The following is a 20,650-nucleotide window of genomic DNA, read 5'->3' as shown; positions in this document are numbered from 1 at the left end:
CGCATGCATTGCTTATGTATCCTAAATAGGTTAGTCTGTAAATTCTTGTTTCATGGTTTCATTTGAAGTCACTCATGACAAAACCATCTCCCCGTCCACCACTGTGTGTTCCATGATTTGTGAACAGCAAGTGCTGAAACATGTCTGTCTATTTATAGTGTATGTGCTTGGCATGACTTTATAGCGTGAGGCCCATGTCCCTTTGCCTGTAGTTCCCAAACAAGACCAAAGTTGTGTTCCCTGTCCGGGAATGGTATACGGGCCGTGGCGTTGAGAGCGTTGAATCCTAGCCACAAGAGGGAGCAGAAAAATGGCTTTTGAGCACAATTTTTGTGGATGTGTGATGACATGCATCCGCGGGTTACTTTTGCATGGTTAATGTATTGTTAAAAGGATGATTTGTAAATATATATTTTGAAGGGGTTTAAGTGAAAGCACCAGCGACACAAAATGAACTGCTTGTCCACCACTGTGTGTTCCTTGATATATAAATGGTCCTGATAATGGCAGATTCTGAAACATGTCCTTCAGTGTACAGCATATGCTCTGCGCATGACTCATGATTGCAGGAGTCTGTATTTTTGACTTTTAGTCGCCAGACAGGGCCAAAACAGTGTTCCTTAACCAGGAGTCAAACCTGTCTGCAGCAATGCACAGATGCCTTCCTACAAGACCACTAGGGCCTTGATAACTGGTGTCGAAGCACATCTTTTCAAGTTAATGTAATGGTTTCATATATGAAGGCACTAAAGTAATGGAACAATGTGCACTTCCATTGCGCTGTGTGTGTTGATTTTTGAATGGAATTGAGAACAGCTCGTGCGGAGCTTGTGCCAACATAGAGTATATGCACTTAGCATGATTTCAGGAGCATGGGACCCTACTATTCTAATTTCCCAAACTACACGTAAGGTGGTGTTCCCTGACCGGGAATCGAACCCAGGCCGCGGCGGTGAGAGCGCCGAATCCTAGCCACTAGACCACCAGGGAGCTGGATATGTGATTTTGAGCACTGTTTTTTTTTTTTTTCCCCCCCGATGCTTGACAGAGAGCGTTCTCCAAATTCCACACAGTGTGTTACCTGATTTGTGAATGGAATTGAGAATGGCCAGTGATGAAACAAGTCTTATGATACACAGTTTGCTTTCAGCGTGATTTTAGAGCACAGAGCCCATGTACGTTTGCCTTCAGTTCCCAAACAAGACCAAAACTGTGTTCCCTGACCGGGAATCGAACCCGGGCCGCGGCGGTGAGAGCGCCGAATCCTAACCACTAGACCACCAGGGACCTGAAATCTGGTTATTGAGCACAATTTTTCATTTTTTTTTCTAATTTTTTCTTTTTAAATTAATGTATGACATGCATCCATAGGTACATGCATTGCTTATGTATCCTAAATAGGTTAGTCTGTAAATTCTTGTTTCATGGTTTCATTTGAAGTCACTCATGACAAAACCATCTCCCCGTCCACCACTGTGTGTTCCATGATTTGTGAACAGCAAGTGCTGAAACATGTCTGTCTATTAATAGTGTATGTGCTTGGCATGACTTTATAGTGTAGGCCCATGTCCCTTTGCCTGTAGTTCCCAAACAAGACCAAAGTTGTGTTCCCTGTCCGGGAATGGTATTCGGGCCGTGGCGTTGAGAGCGTTGAATCCTAGCCACAAGAGGGAGCAGAAAAATGGCTTTTGAGCACAATTTTTTGTCAATGTGTGATGACATGCATCCGCGGGTTACTTTTGCATGGTTAATGTATTGTTAAAAGGATGATTTGTAAATATATATTTTTTTGAAGGGGTTTAAGTGAAAGCACCAGCGACACAAAATGAACTGCTTGTCCACCACTGTGTGTTCCTTGATATATAAATGGTCCTGATAATGGCAGATTCTGAAACATGTCCTTCAGTGTACAGCATATGCTCTGCGCATGACTCATGATTGCAGGAGTCTGTATTTTTGACTTTTAGTCGCCAGACAGGGCCAAAACAGTGTTCCTTAACCAGGAGTCAAACCTGTCTGCAGCAATGCACAGATGCCTTCCTACAAGACCACTAGGGCCTTGATAACTGGTGTCGAAGCACATCTTTTCAAGTTAATGTAATGGTTTCATATGAAGGCACTAATGTAATGAAAATGTGTGTGTGTGTTTTTGAAATGGAATTGAGAACAGCTCGCTCGTGCGGAGCTTGTGTGCCAACATAGAGTATATGCACTTAGCATGATTTCAGAGCATGGGACCCTACTATTCTAATTTCCCAAACTACACGTAAGGTGGTGTTCCCTGACCGGGAATCGAACCCGGGCCGCGGCGGTGAAAGCGCCGAATCCTAGCCACTAGACCACCAGGGAGCTGGATATGTGATTTTGAGCACTGTTTTTTTTTTTTCCCCCCCCCGATGCTTGACAGAGAGCGTTCTCCAAATTCGCCACAGTGTGTTACCTGATTTTGAATGGAATTGAGAATGGCCAGTGATGAAACAAGTCTTATGATACACAGTTTGCTTTCAGCGTGATTTTAGAGCACAGAGCCCATGTACGTTTGCCTTCAGTTCCCAAACAAGACCAAAACTGTGTTCCCTGACCGGGAATCGAACCCGGGCCGCGGCGGTGAGAGCGCCGAATCCTAACCACTAGACCACCAGGGACCTGAAATCTGGTTATTGAGCACAATTTTTCATTTTTTTTTCTAATTTTTTCTTTTTAAATTAATGTATGACATGCATCCATAGGTACCGCATGCATTGCTTATGTATCCTAAATAGGTTAGTCTGTAAATTCTTGTTTCATGGTTTCATTTGAAGTCACTCATGACAAAACCATCTCCCCGTCCACCACTGTGTGTTCCATGATTTGTGAACAGCAAGTGCTGAAACATGTCTGTCTATTTATAGTGTATGTGCTTGGCATGACTTTATAGTGTGAGGCCCATGTCCCTTTGCCTGTAGTTCCCAAACAAGACCAAAGTTGTGTTCCCTGTCCGGGAATGGTATTCGGCCGTGGCGTTGAGAGCGTTGAATCCTAGCCACAAGAGGGAGCAGAAAAATGGCTTTTGAGCACAATTTTTTGTCAATGTGTGATGACATGCATCCGCGGGTTACTTTTGCATGGTTAATGTATTGTTAAAAGGATGATTTGTAAATATATATTTTTGAAGGGGTTTAAGTGAAAGCACCAGCGACACAAAATGAACTGCTTGTCCACCACTGTGTGTTCCTTGATATATAAATGGTCCTGATAATGGCAGATTCTGAAACATGTCCTTCAGTGTACAGCATATGCTCTGCGCATGACTCATGATTGCAGGAGTCTGTATTTTTGACTTTTAGTCGCCAGACAGGGCCAAAACAGTGTTCCTTAACCAGGAGTCAAACCTGTCTGCAGCAATGCACACATGCCTTCCTACAAGACCACTAGGGCCTTGATAACTGGTGTCGAAGCACATCTTTTCAAGTTAATGTAATGGTTTGTAATGGTTTCATATGAAGGCACTAATGTAATGTAATGAAACTGTGTGTGTTGATTTTTGAATGGAATTGAGAACAGCTCGTGCGGAGCTTGTGTGCAAACATAGAGTATATGCACTTAGCATGATTTCAGAGCATGGGACCCTACTATTCTAATTTCCCAAACTACACGTAGGTGGTGTTCCCTGACCGGGAATCGAACCCGGGCCGCGGCGGTGAGAGCGCCGAATCCTAGCCACTAGACCACCAGGGAGCTGGATATGTGATTTTGAGCACTGTTTTTTTTTTTTTCCCCCCCCGATGCTTGACAGAGAGCGTTCTCCAAATTCGCCACAGTGTGTTACCTGATTTGTGAATGGAATTGAGAATGGCCAGTGATGAAACAAGTCTTATGATACACAGTTTGCTTTCAGCGTGATTTTAGAGCACAGAGCCCATGTACGTTTGCCTTCAGTTCCCAAACAAGACCAAAACTGTGTTCCCTGACCGGGAATCGAACCCGGGCCGCGGCGGTGAGAGAGCCGCCGAATCCTAACCACTAGACCACCAGGGACCTAAAATCTGGTTATTGAGCACAATTTTTCATTTTTTTTTCTAATTTTTTCTTTTTAATTAATGTATGACATGCATCCATAGGTACCGCATGCATTGCTTATGTATCCTAAATAGGTTAGTCTGTAAATTCTTGTTTCATGGTTTCATTTGAAGTCACTCATGACAAAACCATCTCCCCGTCCACCACTGTGTGTTCCATGATTTGTGAACAGCAAGTGCTGAAACATGTCTCTATTTATAGTGTATGTGCTTGGCATGACTTTATAGCGTGGGGCCCATGTCCCTTTGCCTGTAGTTCCCAAACAAGACCAAAGTTGTGTTCCCTGTCCGGGAATGGTATTCGGGCCGTGGCGTTGAGAGCGTTGAATCCTAGCCACAAGAGGGAGCAGAAAAATGGCTTTTGAGCACAATTTTTTGTGGATGTGTGATGACATGCATCCGCGGGTTACTTTTGCATGGTTAATGTATTGTTAAAAGGATGATTTTTAAATATATATTTTTGAAGGGGTTTAAGTGAAAGCACCAGCGACACAAAATGAACTGCTTGTCCACCACTGTGTGTTCCTTGATATATAAATGGTCCTGATAATGGCAGATTCTGAAACATGTCCTTCAGTGTACAGCATATGCTCTGCGCATGACTCATGATTGCAGGAGTCTGTATTTTTGACTTTTAGTCGCCAGACAGGGCCAAAACAGTGTTCCTTAACCAGGAGTCAAACCTGTCTGCAGCAATGCACAGATGCCTTCCTACAAGACCACTAGGGCCTTGATAACTGGTGTCGAAGCACATCTTTTCAAGTTAATGTAATGGTTTCATATGAAGGCACTAATGTAATGGAACAATGAAACTGTGTGTGTTGATTTTTTGAATGGAATTGAGAACAGCTCGTGCGGAGCTTGTGTGCCAACATAGAGTATATGCACTTAGCATGATTTCAGAGCATGGGACCCTACTATTCTAATTTCCCAAACTACACGTAAGGTGGTGTTCCCTGACCGGGAATCGAACCCGGGCCGCGGCGGTGAAAGCGCCGAATCCTAGCCACTAGACCACCAGGGAGCTGGATATGTGATTTTGAGCACTGTTTTTTTTTTTTTTTCCCCCCCGATGCTTGACAGAGAGCGTTCTCCAAATTCGCCACAGTGTGTTACCTGATTTGTGAATGGAATTGAGAATGGCCAGTGATGAAACAAGTCTTATGATACACAGTTTGCTTTCAGCGTGATTTTAGAGCACAGAGCCCATGTACGTTTGCCTTCAGTTCCCAAACAAGACCAAAACTGTGTTCCCTGACCGGGAATCGAACCCGGGCCGCGGCGGTGAGAGCGCCGCCGAATCCTAACCACTAGACCACCAGGGACCTGAAATCTGGTTATTGAGCACAATTTTTCATTTTTTTTTCTAATTTTTTCTTTTTAAATTAATGTATGACATGCATCCATAGGTACCGCATGCATTGCTTATGTATCCTAAATAGGTTAGTCTGTAAATTCTTGTTTCATGGTTTCATTTGAAGTCACTCATGACAAAACCATCTCCCCGTCCACCACTGTGTGTTCCATGATTTGTGAACAGCAAGTGCTGAAACATGTCTGTCTATTTATAGTGTATGTGCTTGGCATGACTTTATAGCGTGGGGCCCATGTCCCTTTGCCTGTAGTTCCCAAACAAGACCAAAGTTGTGTTCCCTGTCCGGGAATGGTATTCGGGCCGTGGCGTTGAGAGCGTTGAATCCTAGCCACAAGAGGGAGCAGAAAAATGGCTTTTGAGCACAATTTTTTGTCAATGTGTGATGACATGCATCCGCGGGTTACTTTTGCATGGTTAATGTATTGTTAAAAGGATGATTTGTAAATATATATTTTGAAGGGGTTTAAGTGAAAGCACCAGCGACACAAAATGAACTGCTTGTCCACCACTGTGTGTTCCTTGATATATAAATGGTCCTGATAATGGCAGATTCTGAAACATGTCCTTCAGTGTACAGCATATGCTCTGCGCATGACTCATGATTGCAGGAGTCTGTATTTTTGATTTTAGTCGCCAGACAGGGCCAAAACAGTGTTCCTTAACCAGGAGTCAAACCTGTCTGCAGCAATGCACAGATGCCTTCCTACAAGACCACTAGGGCCTTGATAACTGGTGTCGAAGCACATCTTTTCAAGTTAATGTAATGGTTTCATATGAAGGCACTAAAGTAATGGAACAATGTAATGAAACTGTGTGTGTTGATTTTTGAATGGAATTGAGAACAGCTCGTGCGGAGCTTGTGTGCCAACATAGAGTATATGCACTTAGCATGATTTCAGAGCATGGGACCCTACTATTCTAATTTCCCAAACTACACGTAAGGTGGTGTTCCCTGACCGGGAATCGAACCCGGGCCGCGGCGGTGAAAGCGCGCCGAATCCTAGCCACTAGACCACCCAGGGAGCTGGATATGTGATTTTGAGCACTGTTTTTTTTTTTTTTTTTTTTTTTTTTTCCCCCCCGATGCTTGACAGAGAGCGTTCTCCAAATTCGCCACAGTGTGTTACCTGATTTGTGAATGGAATTGAGAATGGCCAGTGATGAAACAAGTCTTATGATACACAGTTTGCTTTCAGCGTGATTTTAGAGCACAGAGCCCATGTACGTTTGCCTTCAGTTCCCAAACAAGACCAAAACTGTGTTCCCTGACCGGGAATCGAACCCGGGCCGCGGCGGTGAGAGCGCCGAATCCTAACCACTAGACCACCAGGGACCTAAAATCTGGTTTATTGAGCACAATTTTTTATTTTTTTTTTTCTAATTTTTTCTTTTTACTTAATGTATGACATGCATCCATAGGTACCACATGCATTGCTTATGTATCCTAAATAGGTTAGTCTGTAAATTCTTGTTTCATGGTTTCATTTGAAGTCACTCATGACAAAACCATCTCCCCGTCCACCACTGTGTGTTCCATGATTTGTGAACAGCAAGTGCTGAAACATGTCTGTCTATTTATAGTGTATGTGCTTGGCATGACTTTATAGCGTGGGGCCCATGTCCCTTTGCCTGTAGTTCCCAAACAAGACCAAAGTTGTGTTCCCTGTCCGGGAATGGTATACGGGCCGTGGCGTTGAGAGCGTTGAATCCTAGCCACAAGAGGGAGCAGAAAAATGGCTTTTGAGCACAATTTTTTGTGGATGTGATGATGACATGCATCCGCGGGTTACTTTTGCATGGTTAATGTATTGTTAAAAGGATGATTTGTAAATATATATTTTGAAGGGGTTTAAGTGAAAGCACCAGCGACACAAAATGAACTGCTTGTCCACCACTGTGTGTTCCTTGATATATAAATGGTCCTGATAATGGCAGATTCTGAAACATGTCCTTCAGTGTACAGCATATGCTCTGCGCATGACTCATGATTGCAGGAGTCTGTATTTTTGACTTTTAGTCGCCAGACAGGGCCAAAACAGTGTTCCTTAACCAGGAGTCAAACCTGTCTGCAGCAATGCACAGATGCCTTCCTACAAGACCACTAGGGCCTTGATAACTGGTGTCGAAGCACATCTTTTCAAGTTAATGTAATGGTTTCATATGAAGGCACTAAAGTAATGAAACACTTCCATTGCGCTGTGTGTGTTGATTTTTGAATGGAATTGAGAACAGCTCGTGCGGAGCTTGTGTGCCAACATAGAGTATATGCACTTAGCATGATTTCAGAGCATGGGACCCTACTATTCTAATTTCCCAAACTACACGTAAGGTGGTGTTCCCTGACCGGGAATCGAACCCAGGCCGCGGCGGTGAAAGCGCCGAATCCTAGCCACTAGACCACCAGGGAGCTGGATATGTGATTTTGAGCACTGTTTTTTTTTTTTTTTTCCCCCCCGATGCTTGACAGAGAGCGTTCTCCAAATTCACCACAGTGTGTTACCTGATTTGTGAATGGAATTGAGAATGGCCAGTGATGAAACAAGTCTTATGATACACAGTTTGCTTTTAGCGTGATTTTAGAGCACAGAGCCCATGTACGTTTGCCTTCAGTTCCCAAACAAGACCAAAACTGTGTTCCCTGACCGGGAATCGAACCCGGGCCGCGGCGGTGAGAGCGCCGAATCCTAACCACTAGACCACCAGGGACCTAAAATATGTTTATTGAGCACAATTTTTTAATTTTTTTTTGTTTCTTTACTGATGTATGACATGCATCCATAGGTACCACATGCATTGCTTATGTATCCTAAATAGGTTAGTCTGTAAATTCTTGTTTCATGGTTTCATTTGAAGTCACTCATGACAAAACCATCTCCCCGTCCACCACTGTGTGTTCCATGATTTGTGAACAGCAAGTGCTGAAACATGTCTGTCTATTTATAGTGTATGTGCTTGGCATGACTTTATAGCGTGGGGCCCATGTCCCTTTGCCTGTCGTTCCCAAACAAGACCAAAGTTGTGTTCCCTGTCCGGGAATGGTATTCGGGCCGTGGCGTTGAGAGCGTTGAATCCTAGCCACAAGAGGGAGCAGAAAAAATGTAGAAATTTTTCTGTAGAAATGAATTGTAGAAAAATGGCTTTTGAGCACAATTTTTTGTCGATGTGTGATGACATGCATCCGCGGGTTACTTTTGCATGGTTAATGTATTGTTTAAAAGGATGATTTGTAAATATATATTTTGAAGGGGTTTAAGTGAAAGCACCAGCGACACAAAATGAACTGCTTATCCACCACTGTTTGTTCCTTGATATATAAATGGTCCTGATAATGGCAGCTTCTGAAACATGTCTGTCTATTTATAGTGTATGTGCTTGGCATGACTTTATAGCGTGAAGTCTCCCTGGTGGTCTGGATATGTGATTTTGAGCATTGGTTTTTTTTTTCTGTCCGAGAATCAAAACCTGCCCACAAGGTTGAGAGTGCTAAATCCTAGTAGGCAATCATGGTACACTTTTTTAGACAATAGCTGCTACAGTACATGTGTCAAGTTTACTTTGACAGAGTCCAGCTAATTCTCCATTACAGCCGCCCTTTCCCGCCATAGAGAGTTGTTGTCTGAATCAGTTACAGAAGCTAAAACCCATTGCCATTTAAAAATACTGATGACACAGCTGGAGCAGTGACCATGCCTTGATGCCTTTACAATTACTCAGCTTTTTTTACATAGCATCTAAAGTGTTGCTGGTATGAACATATTTTATAAGTTAGTGAAAAGCATGTTGCTCCCTCTTAAAGCAGCCCTGAATGAGGAGGCAGGATCAGTCAGGAATGTCAGGGTTAGAATTTGTGCTGTTGGTTCGTTGTTGAAACAGTGGTCAGCTTATCTGGGCCAGTGGCGCAATGGATAACGCGTCTGACTATGGATCAGAAGATTCTAGGTTCGACTCCTGGCTGGCTCGAGTAATATTTTTATCAGCTATGGAGAGAGTTGTACTGCGAGGCCAGTGTGAGCAGATGTGTCAGTTTATGTAAAATGCTGGGCATAATGTGCAGCTATTATAGCAGTTTATTATCTCTTATTATAACCATCAGACCACCATTAGTGTCAGAAATGTTCCAATCTGACATGTAGGAGATTTAAATATAGTAAAATCACTTTTTTAGGTGTGAAATGTTCACTCCCATGGTGTGCCACCTGCACTATGTTTATGCAGAATTTTTTCACAGTTTTATTTCCAATATTACTTGTAAATCGATTCGGTGTGCTGTGCTGTTTTTGTAGGTATGCTGAGCTGCAGACTTACACAGAGCTGGACTTCCATCCCATAGAAGATGGACACTGTGATGTTGTCATTGAAAAGCCCACTGTTTTCATGAAACTGGATGCTGGTAGGTGATGGAAGATTGTCCTGCTGGTAGGTGATGGAAGAAGTCCTGCAACCTGAACATGTAGCTTAAAGTTTTACTCTTACAAAACCTCATTAAGAATAATACACATGCTCTTATGTGCAGTATGGATCAGTAAGGATTACACCAAAATTCACACTTTATGCTAAGTCATTGTTGAGATGATGCAGTACTGTTTTGAGAGCTTGACTCCACTCCAGAATATTATTCTTCTTTTAGTTACCAGGCGTGAAACAGACTGATGTTCACAAAAGTAATACTTGTGTGTTTTTCAAACAGGTGTGAACATGTACCACCATTTCTGTGACTTTGTCAACTTGTACATCTCCCAGCACATAAACAACTCCTTCAGCTTAGATATCAACATCATCATGTGGGACACGGTGGGTATCTGATTTCTCCCACCACAATTTCAATGAAGGGAAGGGTGTAAGCTAGATATTATGCAGTAATTTGGTAGTAGTTTCTATTTAAGGTTAACCAGCACATATTGTACATGTAAGATACATAGTTTTTTAAATTAAAGGGAACATGCCCGTTCTTGCCACTCGAGATGACAGCAATTCACAAGCATACTTGCTTGTGTAGTTTGCTGCTCTTTATGTCACCCTAACAGACTGCAACAAAAGAAGATAAGTATTTAAGATGCTCTTGTTGTACTTATTTATTATAATATTTATTTGACAAAGTAATTCACAAGGTAGAATTTTCTATGCATCCTTCCTTCAGTGAATTAGTGACTGCCTCTTCTGGTTGCATAAGAAATAAATCAAGGATCACTGATTGGAAGTGCTCTTGGGTCACAAAGATACAATTCAAGAGTTTTAAAATGCTGATGCATACGATGATTTTGATTAAGATTATTTCAGCAGATGCAGCAATATAGTTTAGCTTTCTCTCTCTGTAAAACACAAAATCATACAGATATTGAAAGTTTTGTGTCCAAGTCAAATGACAAAGAAAATGAAAACTGAGGTTTAATTTGAATAACCCAGCCAGAAAACAAAAGATCAGTCTGTCTGTATAATACTACAGTAACAGTTTTTGTTAAATATGTCAGCGGCATATTCGTGTGATGAAGTCGGCAAGGGGAAACACCAGTTGAAAACCAGATTGCTTCACAGAGAGCCTTATCCACCCCATTGTTCCCTCTACTGAGCAGTCAGGAGTAGAGAGGAAAAGGGAGAGAAAGAAAACTGACAAGGAGAAGGATTGCGATGACCTTTCAGCACAAACTGCACCCTGCAATCCAAACAGGCTGTCAGATAATAGTGTGATAACAGATTTTGTGTAAAACCACAAGTTCAGAAAAATGCAACCAGCAGAGTTTGGAAAGCAGATGACTGACTCTGGCACTGCCAAAGGCCATAGTTGATTCGCATTTTATTGGTTTGTTTATCTTTTCAGATGTAACATTAATTTGATTAACATTTGTTCCTCTCTTTTTTATGTCTTTTCCCAGAGTTTTTATGGTTATGGAGATCTGTTCGGTGAAACATGGAGGGCCTTTTCAGATTATGACATCATCCACCTGAAGACCTATGACTCTAAAAGAGTAAGTGTAATGTCACCTCTTTGTGGTCAACTGTTTAGAAATACCACTGAAATGGGCTGGTAGTCTTAACCCCTGCACGCATTATTAATATCACAAGGGGACCTTGTGTGATTAAGAAATTAGCGGATAAGAGAAGCCTGTGTTTTACTCAAATTTACTGACATCATCCCACTGATATTCTGCACACTTTAATATGTAACTATTATTTGTAACACCACTAGCAGAGATGTACATTGTTAACCTCCTTGTTTTTAAAATCCTGGATAAAAACAAACAACTGATTCTGCCCACACATTTGCACGTCATCCACCTCATCATCTTTTGAAATTTTGCCATTACGATGGATTTGAGTTTAAGTCCATGCTGTGTAACGATATGAATGTCCTGCATCAAAAGTGCAGTCAAGACTTTTATCGTTTCCAACACAGCCTCCATCATCCGGATTCGGGAAAGAGGTAGAAACGATGTGTGAAAAGAACAGTAAACCTAATTACTGCCACAACTCACCAATATGTAGACAGGACTTACGTTATCACATGACCTCTATGTATGGTAGGTAATTTGCTGTGAAATTTGACTTGACAAAATACAGACAAGGCAAGTTCCCCAAGGCTTAAAGATGACTTCTATAATTATTGCAAATTTTTAGAGGTCTCCAGGTCTCCCAGTCCCCTGCAAATAAGCAACAAGGTCTTGATGAAATATACTGCATATTTAAGAAACTGTGAAATTTATATGTACAACTGTGACTGAACTGATTTAAAATTTGCGCTTCCTGTAGACACTGAGATTCCAGCCATATAAAATCATGTAAAAATGATGTCCAATTTAAGCCCCTGGGTGATGTATGACAATAACAGCTGTAACACACCACAGCGATTAGTAGGTTTTATTTGTTGCCTCATTGTTCATGTACACCCAAATCATCGTTCCAATGTTTCGAAAGCACTTGAAGATGTCAGTAAGCATGCACGCATGTTTGTGTGTGTACAACTCCATGACATAAACACAAACTGATTGCTATGCCATGCTGTATGCTTATTTCTTTGATCTTTTCACACTTGTCCACAGGTGTGTTTCAAAGATGCATTTTTCTCCCTCCTTCCGAGAATGAGATATGGCCTCTTTTACAACACGCCTCTCGTAAGTTACCCCTCATTTATTTGTTTGTGTGTAGCCACTAACTAAATGTTCTTTTACATTTTCACATTTTAGTGATATTTATTTTTGCTTATTGATTGCCTTTTTCCTTTCCACATGCACAACAATATCTGATTCAGTCATAAACATGCAGTTCAGGTCACATATTTATGAGATGTATTCAAAAGCTCAGCAAGTTCTTATGTTATTTAAATGATAATTCCAAGGAGATCACTATAAATATAATACCATGTAAATATGTGTTGTCCTGTGGTTCCAGCCTTGAGGTGCGAAATATTGATAGGTCAGCCTCAAGCTGATGCTTTTGATTGTCCCTGTAGCTCATGTCATGTTTATATTCATGTGCTCACATTTACAGCTGCAGTGCAGCAGTGTATGTGTGAGATTCTTAGATTTGAGAAATGCGCAGGCTTATATGATATTCATTCCGGCGAGATTAGAAATGTGTTCACAATTGTCAGATCCCCAGTGTGTTACATATTTTTCATCACAACCCGGAGCAATACACCTGTGTGGCCAGATTCAATTTGAGTTCAATTCATTTCAAATCACAGGGTCGATTTTCTAAAAAATACATATTGCTAATCTTTTTGCATGACTATCCACAACCAACATAATCGCTTTTACACAGTATCTCGAAATGAATAGATGAAAATTAAATTGCACATATGAGTGAAATTGACACTTTCCCTTGTTTGTTGATGGCAGATCTCAGACTGCCACAGTGAAGGGATGTTTCGGGCGTTCTCCCAGCACGTCCTCCATCGACTGAACATCCAAGATGGGCAAAAGGTAGGAAGAATGTCAGGAAACACTAATCAACATCTGTTGCTTTTATATTATATTTTTGGTGGACACTGTCATGAACAAATTTGTAACTCAACACAATTCATCAGAGCAGTAAGGTATCAACAAATGCTATCTTAGTGAACATTGTAAATAGATTAATCACAGTGGTAATCTCTCAGGCTGCACTTTGTTGTGCTTTTGAGTGTCTCAGTCAGTGTTGATAACAATATTTCATTCTTCAATCAGTCAAGACGCTGATATGCAGACTGTAACTAAAGCAAGCCAGAATTCATCATTATTCCTCTCAAGCAGTTTTACAGAATGAAATGCAAACTTGAAGCGAGCTTTCCCTGACTGGGAATCAATCCCAGGCCACAGCGGTGAAAGCACCAAAGACCCTCGTTACTGTATGAGATAGTAAACAGTAGAGCCCAACCGATATTTGGGTCAGCTGATACTATCGGCCCATCACAGATATATCTGTATTGGCTTATATGTTGTTTGATATGCACAGTGTATAAAGATTATTTTTACAGAACGTGATGCAGAACATGATCAAATTCCAAATAAAGTTAACTGTTCAGGTGAACTGATTTCATTTTTGACAATAAAGATTTATTGTCAAACTATTATATATATCCCGCCTTCATTACGTTATCTTTGTCACAAGTAGTTGATGACCACATCTGAGGGATAATTGCATTGCATAATTGCATATATACATAACCTTGGCCGATAAATCAATATCAGAATTTTTTTACTCCCCAATATTGTGTTGGCATCAGCCCAAAAAATCAAGTATAGGTGGAGCTCATGTGAACAGTAGACAAGTGTATTCAACTGCTTTAATGCTTTATCAAACATAGAAAATGATATAGGGATTTTTATTACATTTTTTTGTACATCATTTACTTATTAATTAAATGTATTTGACTGAATAATTAAAATTCCATGATTCTGTATAGTTGAACAAGGCCTTCATTTGAACCTATGGATTGGAAAACAGATTTAATTCTCAATGTTATTTAACTAGGAATACCAACTATAATTGTTAGACTGAATACTTGGATTCGGATTTGGCGCTCTCATTGCCACGGCCCGGGTTCGATTTCCAGTCAAGAAATACTTAAAGTTTGTATGTAAGGATTCAAGACATTGGAGACTGTTGTTCAGACCTCAGGTCAGTTATGCTTCTAGTCTGCAGAAGGGACGTAACAACTGAAATACATGTGACATGTGAGTGGAGTTACTGCCTGCTCCACTGTGTGTGTGTGTGTGTGTGTGTGTGTGTGTGTGTGTGTGTGTGTGTGTCTAGGTGATAATGCAGTTGGTTATGGTGTGTTTGGGAGTGTATAGGCTATTTAAGAGGAATTGTTTCAACTACAGGATTCAGTTCCATGTGCTTGTATGGGAATGTTTGTTTGACACTCAAATAAAGGGGTCACCTGTATCCGTTTTATGGAAACCACAGAAACAGTAGTGGGAACAAAAACACATCTTTGCTAATCACTGCCATTTATCCTGGTTTAGTTTGTTTATTTTTAATTTTATTTAGTCATCAGAACAATACTTACCAATACCAAGGGTAACAATAATGTAAGGAAAAATAAGAAAAAAATCATTCAGTTTGATCAGAATGTAAATTTGTTGACTTCACTATCATAAACTGGAAACTCTTTTGAGGGCGTCTCTTTGCCCTTTGACTTGTAATGCTCGTGTGGCAGGATTGTATAGATCAATTATTTAACACTTAAGGATGTTGATCTAAGTTAGTCTCTTTATTCTAAGCAAGATATGTCAACAATAACTGGCCAGATTGCCAAGGAAATTTGTATGGATATATATGGTAAGAAAAAAAACATGGTGATCCCTAAATTGTTTGTGTAGTTGTACCATCAGGTCAGAAACCAGCACACTGATCCCAGAAAAAAGAAAACAGGAAATTACCTTGTTTAATATATGCTGTGTGGACATCATGTTTACTGGAGGATGAATTCTAATTGGCAGACACCAAATGTTCTCTTGTAAATTTTAAATATCAAAATCAAATGAGCTGAATTAACTGAAATTTACTATTTTACATCAACATGCTTATGCCTATCTTGCAAAGTCGACAGTTGAAAAGAAAAGGCTAGTGATGTCAGGTGCTGTGGAGGAAACACAGGGCTGCCCAGTCCTTCTCTCAGCCAACAGTGAGCATTTGCATTGATAAAAGGAAAAGGATATTATTGGTCATGATTGATGTCAGCACATAACCTACTGATAATACATGACGGTAGATTTGTCCTCGTACCTTCCTGTTTCCAAGAGACAAATGCTATTCTCTGCTGAGAGTGATTTGTTCTACTGTGACACCAAGCACAACAGACAATAAGATGACTTCTCAAATTGCATGAAACAAAGTCACATTCTTGAAATGATAACTCGGTGTCATCTTTTTTCAGTTTGCCACATGGCAGTGGTGTAAAGTATATTGTGCAACAGGTTTTGAATTATGCACACAGTATACGAGATTTCCTGACAGGCATCCAGACCCAGGCTACAGTGACGAACTGCCACAGAATGTTAAGCAATAGACCAGAAGCTTGTAAATGTGTTGATTTAGTGTCTTCTAAAATACGTACCCAAACCTGCATGAGTGAAAGGAGCCACTGGCACACAACGATAACAGGACTTTGACAAACAAATCAAGGCCGTGATTGATTGCCTATCTCAGACTTCAAGTTTCTGCAAGTTGATTTTTCGAAGCACCACTGGCGGCCTGGAATGGAAGAAATCTCTGGATTGGAAAATTGTCTGCAGAAACATAAAGTGTGTGCACTTTCTTCTCATATAGGTTTACCATATGAAACGATTTTTAGGGTTCTCCACATATGGTAATTGGTGAATGATTATACTTCATCTACAGTTTTATGTTATTTCTAATGTCTGGGATTCTGTGCTCTCACTGCCAATTTCTAACCTTTGCAAACACTTATTATTTATTAGGCGGTCCCTCACTTAGGTTTCAGTGTTGGTTAGATTAATGCAATTGTGTGCCCTCGGTCATGCTAGTGTACATTTTTATTTATTTGTTACATGTACTTCTATATGATCTTTCTGTTTGTAAGCCACAATTCAACCGTAAAGGGCCTGACTGAAAGGAGAGTCTCTCTTTAGTGTTTCTATGTGTCAGCCATTCTTCAAGCAGATAAGAACAAACTCAAAGAAAGCAGGTTAAAACGATCCCCAACCTCCAACCAGCATCCTGTTATTTTCAAGCTACTCTCGAGAAAAACAAGCCTAGATTGTAGTAAGACAGGAACAGCTCCCTTGGCAAAAATCTGTTGTAGTGCAAGTAGTGGACTTGTGTCCTCTGATTGTTTTTTTTTCAGCCAACTTCACAGATATCCCAAAACAAGACGGGGCAAATCTTTCTGTTTTCCCAATGAAAATTCAAACTATGATTTTTTTTTGAATGTTCATGTGATTTGATTTAAAAATCATGATATAATTAAAATGTGAAAGCCCAGCATGGTGACGCTTCATCTGCTAATGAGAAAATTAAAAACGGAAAGTCAATTTGACATTTCTTGCAAATTTGCTCATTGCGGGGGTTTTTCCATGTCGTTAAAAGAAATTGCAACATTTTGCTCAGGGTCAGCAGCACAAGAAAAGTGACGTCAGTCCAGGTTTCAAAGGGTTAAATAGTTCTACTGTGATATATTTTAACAGATATAACAACATGATAATATTGTTATGCTCAGGTTGCAATGCCATAACTGAAGAATTCTAGCAAGAACTATATTTCTCTAAGCCTGTATTTTTGTGGTGTTTCAATTCTTTTACTGATCAGTCTTTCCGAAATGAGCCAATACAAACTACTATCTAAATGCCTCCAGTCGAGCAATTCATGCATTTGATCCTTTTTGCACTGGGGGTCTGACCGAACCAATACAGTCTGTAGTGTAGTGAAGTTAAGTGCTGCATATTTATAGAGTTGGTTGTATCCTAACTTTTTAAACTATACCCAGGCCTAGTCATTACCACAGTATAATAAGGTAAAGAGTTCCTCACTGACTGTACTCTTCCAGTTTCTGAAAGAGTTCATGTATAAGTACTGTATGCATGCAAACACACTTACATACAGCTACAGCCATGCATTCACCTCCTTATTCATCCTACATCTATAACTCCTCAGCACTCCTCACAGGTGTTTAATGTTCCCAGGTTTGAAAGTACTTGACTGTATCTTTATGACCAGCAAAGCCCGATAACTTCTGCCTTTCTATGGAGCAGCTCATTGGGTATTCATGGCCTTCACTGGAAATATGCTAAGAGGCTTTTCAGCGAGACATGGGGCTGCTGGCGATAGCAGGGCTGCGACTGAATGAGAGGTCTTCTCTGCCCCGACCCTCTCCCCAGCTCCTCCTTTCATCCCTAGATTAATGGCACAGCCAGAGACTTACACTGTTGCTCTCTTCTGTTGTGTCCTATTCATCCGCCTCTACCGCCCCTCTCCTCCTATCTCTCCCTCGTCATTTCCTCTGGTCTGGTCCTGCTCAGAATGGCATCTTTTTCAACACTTTTCTAATAGCTGAAAAAATTAGGTCCATTGCTCATAGTAAGGTGTTGTGGTTTGGCTGGTTTATTGTGTACAGCAGATTACACAGGTTGTAAGTGCCTGATTGTGTCCCTACTGTAGGCTTCTGAAGTTATGATCCTAATTGTTTATTCCCACGTTATGAGTGTTGATACCTTGGACAAGTCTAAATACCCTTTCAGAACACAAGGTGGCAGTAGAAGAATATAGAAAATCATAGTACACACACTGATGAGAGCACATTAAGAAAAAAAAAACTTTGATCCCATTTTAAAAAAATACTTTATTATGTTATTTTAGCTAATGTGTCCTCTCCTCTGTGCTGCATAAAAGAGAGGCTTTTTAGTTAGTTTGAATGAGCATCATGTTTTCCCAGCCGCCTATCTTCTCTGTCCTTGGCTGATTGATTATTGGGTGCATTGCTGTTTTCAGGAGGGGCGTGTTCGTGTCACCCTGCTGGCACGCAGCACAGAATACAGAAGGATATTAAACCAAGTGGAGGTGAGTGCAGCACCGCCCTCCCTTCTTTCTTCTTTGTCTCTTACTTTTCCACACTTGCTCTTTTTGGTGCATCCCATTCTGTAACCTGTCCTCCCTTTCATTTCTTCTCTGTGTTTCTCCGTCCTTCCCTTTGTCTTCACTCTATATAACTCTCACGCCCTCAGCCCCTCCTCTCCACCATTGATTTACTGCCCACATCTGTTAAGTGCCTATTTAAAATCTTATTTGCCATAAACAGAACACTGAAAAAGCCTTGCAATTTAAATGGTCACTGCCCATATTTGTTTACTCTCTCGCTAATCAGAGAACACATCCCTCTGTTGTTGTTAAAGCTGGTAAACGCCCTCAAGACTGTGCCTTTACTGGAGGTTAACGTGGTGGACTACAAATACAAGTAAGTTATAGAGAACTTGACACGTTACCACAGGAGCTATACAGTGCTGCCCAGTGCATTGGTTAGGGATGTAACAGTGCTGTATGAGAATGAATAAAATGTTTAGCCTTTTAAATGGTGTAACTGTGACAGTGTTTACACAATCAAAATGATTGATGTGTGACTCCCTGTCTGGCTTTCAGGGATGTCCCCTTTCTGGCGCAGTTGAGGATCACCCACAACTCTGACATCTTTATAGGGATGCACGGGGCGGGTCTTACACACCTCCTCTTCCTCCCTGACTGGGCTGTCATCTTTGAGCTGTGATTGACACTTTATGTCTGCCTCTGTGTGTGTGTGTGTGTGTGTGTGTGTGAGAGAGAGAGAGAGAGAGAGAGAGAAAGACAGAGAAGGAAGCAGGGAGAGTGATGGCTTTGGCAGCATGCTGTGCCCAAAGTACCCCTCAGACTCTTGGTGTATGACTGTGAAATACTGTCTAATTAACCAGGCATTCATCACACCTGGCTTCCCTGGGTAGAGGTGCTGATTGGTGTGTGTGTGTGTGTTTGTGTGTTAGTGTGATTGTGTGTGCATGTGAGAGAGAGTGGGAGAGCATGTGTGGGAGTGTTTTGTGTGTATTTTGGTGAGTGACACAGAGTGAGATCCACAGTGTGTTCGCAGCGAATGACAGAGAAAGAGAGAGAAAGAGAGAGAGAGAGATGGAGCAGAAAAGAGTGAAAGTGAGGCACACTGAGGAGAGCAAGAGATAAAGTGTCTGCATCTGTCCCTCCCAGATATAATTGTCAGGATGAGAGCTGCTATCGAGATTTGGCTCGGCTGCGGGGCATTCGATACGTGACTTGGCAGAAAATGGACAAAGTGCTCCCACAGGACAAGGTAGGGGAAACTCCCATACCAGCCATTAGCTCCCCAGCACCTTAGTGGGGAGCTTTCTTGATTCATCTTACCTATCTCATATCTACACACACACTCTAATGCACATGTGTAATTATGTGGTACAGCAGAACAAACATTCATGCTTCATTTCTCACTTATGTTATCTCATCTATGTCATCCAATTGCAAGGACCTTGCAATACAAATGCACACATGTAAGTGCTTTTGGGTTGTATTTTCACATGCGTTTTATAACTCCTTTTAATTCTTTCTCTCTATCACGTCCCTCAGGGTCATCATCCGACCCTTGGGGACCATCCGAAGTTTACCAACTACTCCTTTGATGTGAGGGAGTTCATGCGCCTTGTGCTGGAGGCAGCTGATTACGTCACACACCATCCCAAATGGCAGCGTCGCAGCGTTCATGACGAACTCTAGAATCTCTGTGAGTGTGGGACACCTGGCTACTGAAGAACTTTGACATAAAACTGCTTTTTACTTTATCCTCAGTGGTCGGGTAGAGGGGGTGTCACCTCCTGTCCACTGCTTTGATGAAAGAAATATTGCGGACAACTCGGCGTTGAATAGCTTCCACCGGCTCTTAGTGTCAAATCAGTTAAAGGACGAGGCTTGTGCAGTCAAAGCATCTGAAGTGCGATAAGATGTGTCCTATGTTTCTTCATTACCTCTACCACGTCTACTTCATTCCACGCCGACAAAGTTAGCTAATGAGCAGCTGTTACGGCGTCCCTTCACATGCGACATCTTGTCACATTTGATCAGTGTCACCTTGATGCCAGCCTCTTCAGAGCTGTCGACAATCACAACAGAGTTTCTGAGCACATCCAGCACAAACCAGTCAAATATGATGTGCAGTATTCTCATGCTGGGCTCACACATATAGTTGCAAACTTTTTTGCAATAAGTTTGACACATGAAAACACACAAAACA

The 20,650-nt window shown here is 41.3% G+C and overlaps 1 protein-coding gene and 12 non-coding genes across 13 annotated transcripts in view; 2 read left to right on the top strand and 11 right to left on the bottom strand.

The window, feature by feature from the left end:
• The window catches only part of eogt (EGF domain-specific O-linked N-acetylglucosamine (GlcNAc) transferase), a 48,634-nt gene that overhangs the window by 7,217 nt on the left and 20,767 nt on the right, over positions 1-20,650 (top strand). The window contains 10 exon segments of the mRNA XM_042505821.1: positions 9,717-9,823; positions 10,121-10,224; positions 11,304-11,396; positions 12,468-12,539; positions 13,266-13,349; positions 18,361-18,429; positions 18,762-18,823; positions 19,006-19,125; positions 19,597-19,699; positions 19,990-20,143. Coding sequence (XP_042361755.1) covers positions 9,717-9,823; positions 10,121-10,224; positions 11,304-11,396; positions 12,468-12,539; positions 13,266-13,349; positions 18,361-18,429; positions 18,762-18,823; positions 19,006-19,125; positions 19,597-19,699; positions 19,990-20,136 — 961 coding nt within the window. The 3' untranslated portion in view covers positions 20,137-20,143.
• Positions 919-990, bottom strand: trnae-cuc. The gene has a single exon. It is a non-coding gene; the product is annotated as a tRNA-Glu (tRNA).
• Positions 1,216-1,287, bottom strand: trnae-cuc. Its single transcript has one exon. It is a non-coding gene; the product is annotated as a tRNA-Glu (tRNA).
• On the bottom strand, positions 2,278-2,349 carry trnae-uuc. Its single transcript has one exon. It is a non-coding gene; the product is annotated as a tRNA-Glu (tRNA).
• Positions 2,574-2,645, bottom strand: trnae-cuc. Its single transcript has one exon. It is a non-coding gene; the product is annotated as a tRNA-Glu (tRNA).
• Positions 3,646-3,717, bottom strand: trnae-cuc. Its single transcript has one exon. It is a non-coding gene; the product is annotated as a tRNA-Glu (tRNA).
• trnae-cuc lies at positions 3,943-4,017 on the bottom strand. The gene has a single exon. It is a non-coding gene; the product is annotated as a tRNA-Glu (tRNA).
• On the bottom strand, positions 5,011-5,082 carry trnae-uuc. The gene has a single exon. It is a non-coding gene; the product is annotated as a tRNA-Glu (tRNA).
• trnae-cuc lies at positions 5,309-5,383 on the bottom strand. Its single transcript has one exon. It is a non-coding gene; the product is annotated as a tRNA-Glu (tRNA).
• Positions 6,695-6,766, bottom strand: trnae-cuc. The gene has a single exon. It is a non-coding gene; the product is annotated as a tRNA-Glu (tRNA).
• Positions 7,769-7,840, bottom strand: trnae-uuc. Its single transcript has one exon. It is a non-coding gene; the product is annotated as a tRNA-Glu (tRNA).
• trnae-cuc lies at positions 8,068-8,139 on the bottom strand. Its single transcript has one exon. It is a non-coding gene; the product is annotated as a tRNA-Glu (tRNA).
• On the top strand, positions 9,321-9,393 carry trnah-aug. Its single transcript has one exon. It is a non-coding gene; the product is annotated as a tRNA-His (tRNA).

This window comes from Plectropomus leopardus, chromosome 2 (assembly GCF_008729295.1).
Source record: "Plectropomus leopardus isolate mb chromosome 2, YSFRI_Pleo_2.0, whole genome shotgun sequence".
Lineage (NCBI taxonomy): Eukaryota > Metazoa > Chordata > Actinopteri > Perciformes > Serranidae > Plectropomus > Plectropomus leopardus.
Note: the sequence above shows the minus strand (reverse complement) of the source record. Positions and strands in the feature narration are given on the sequence as shown.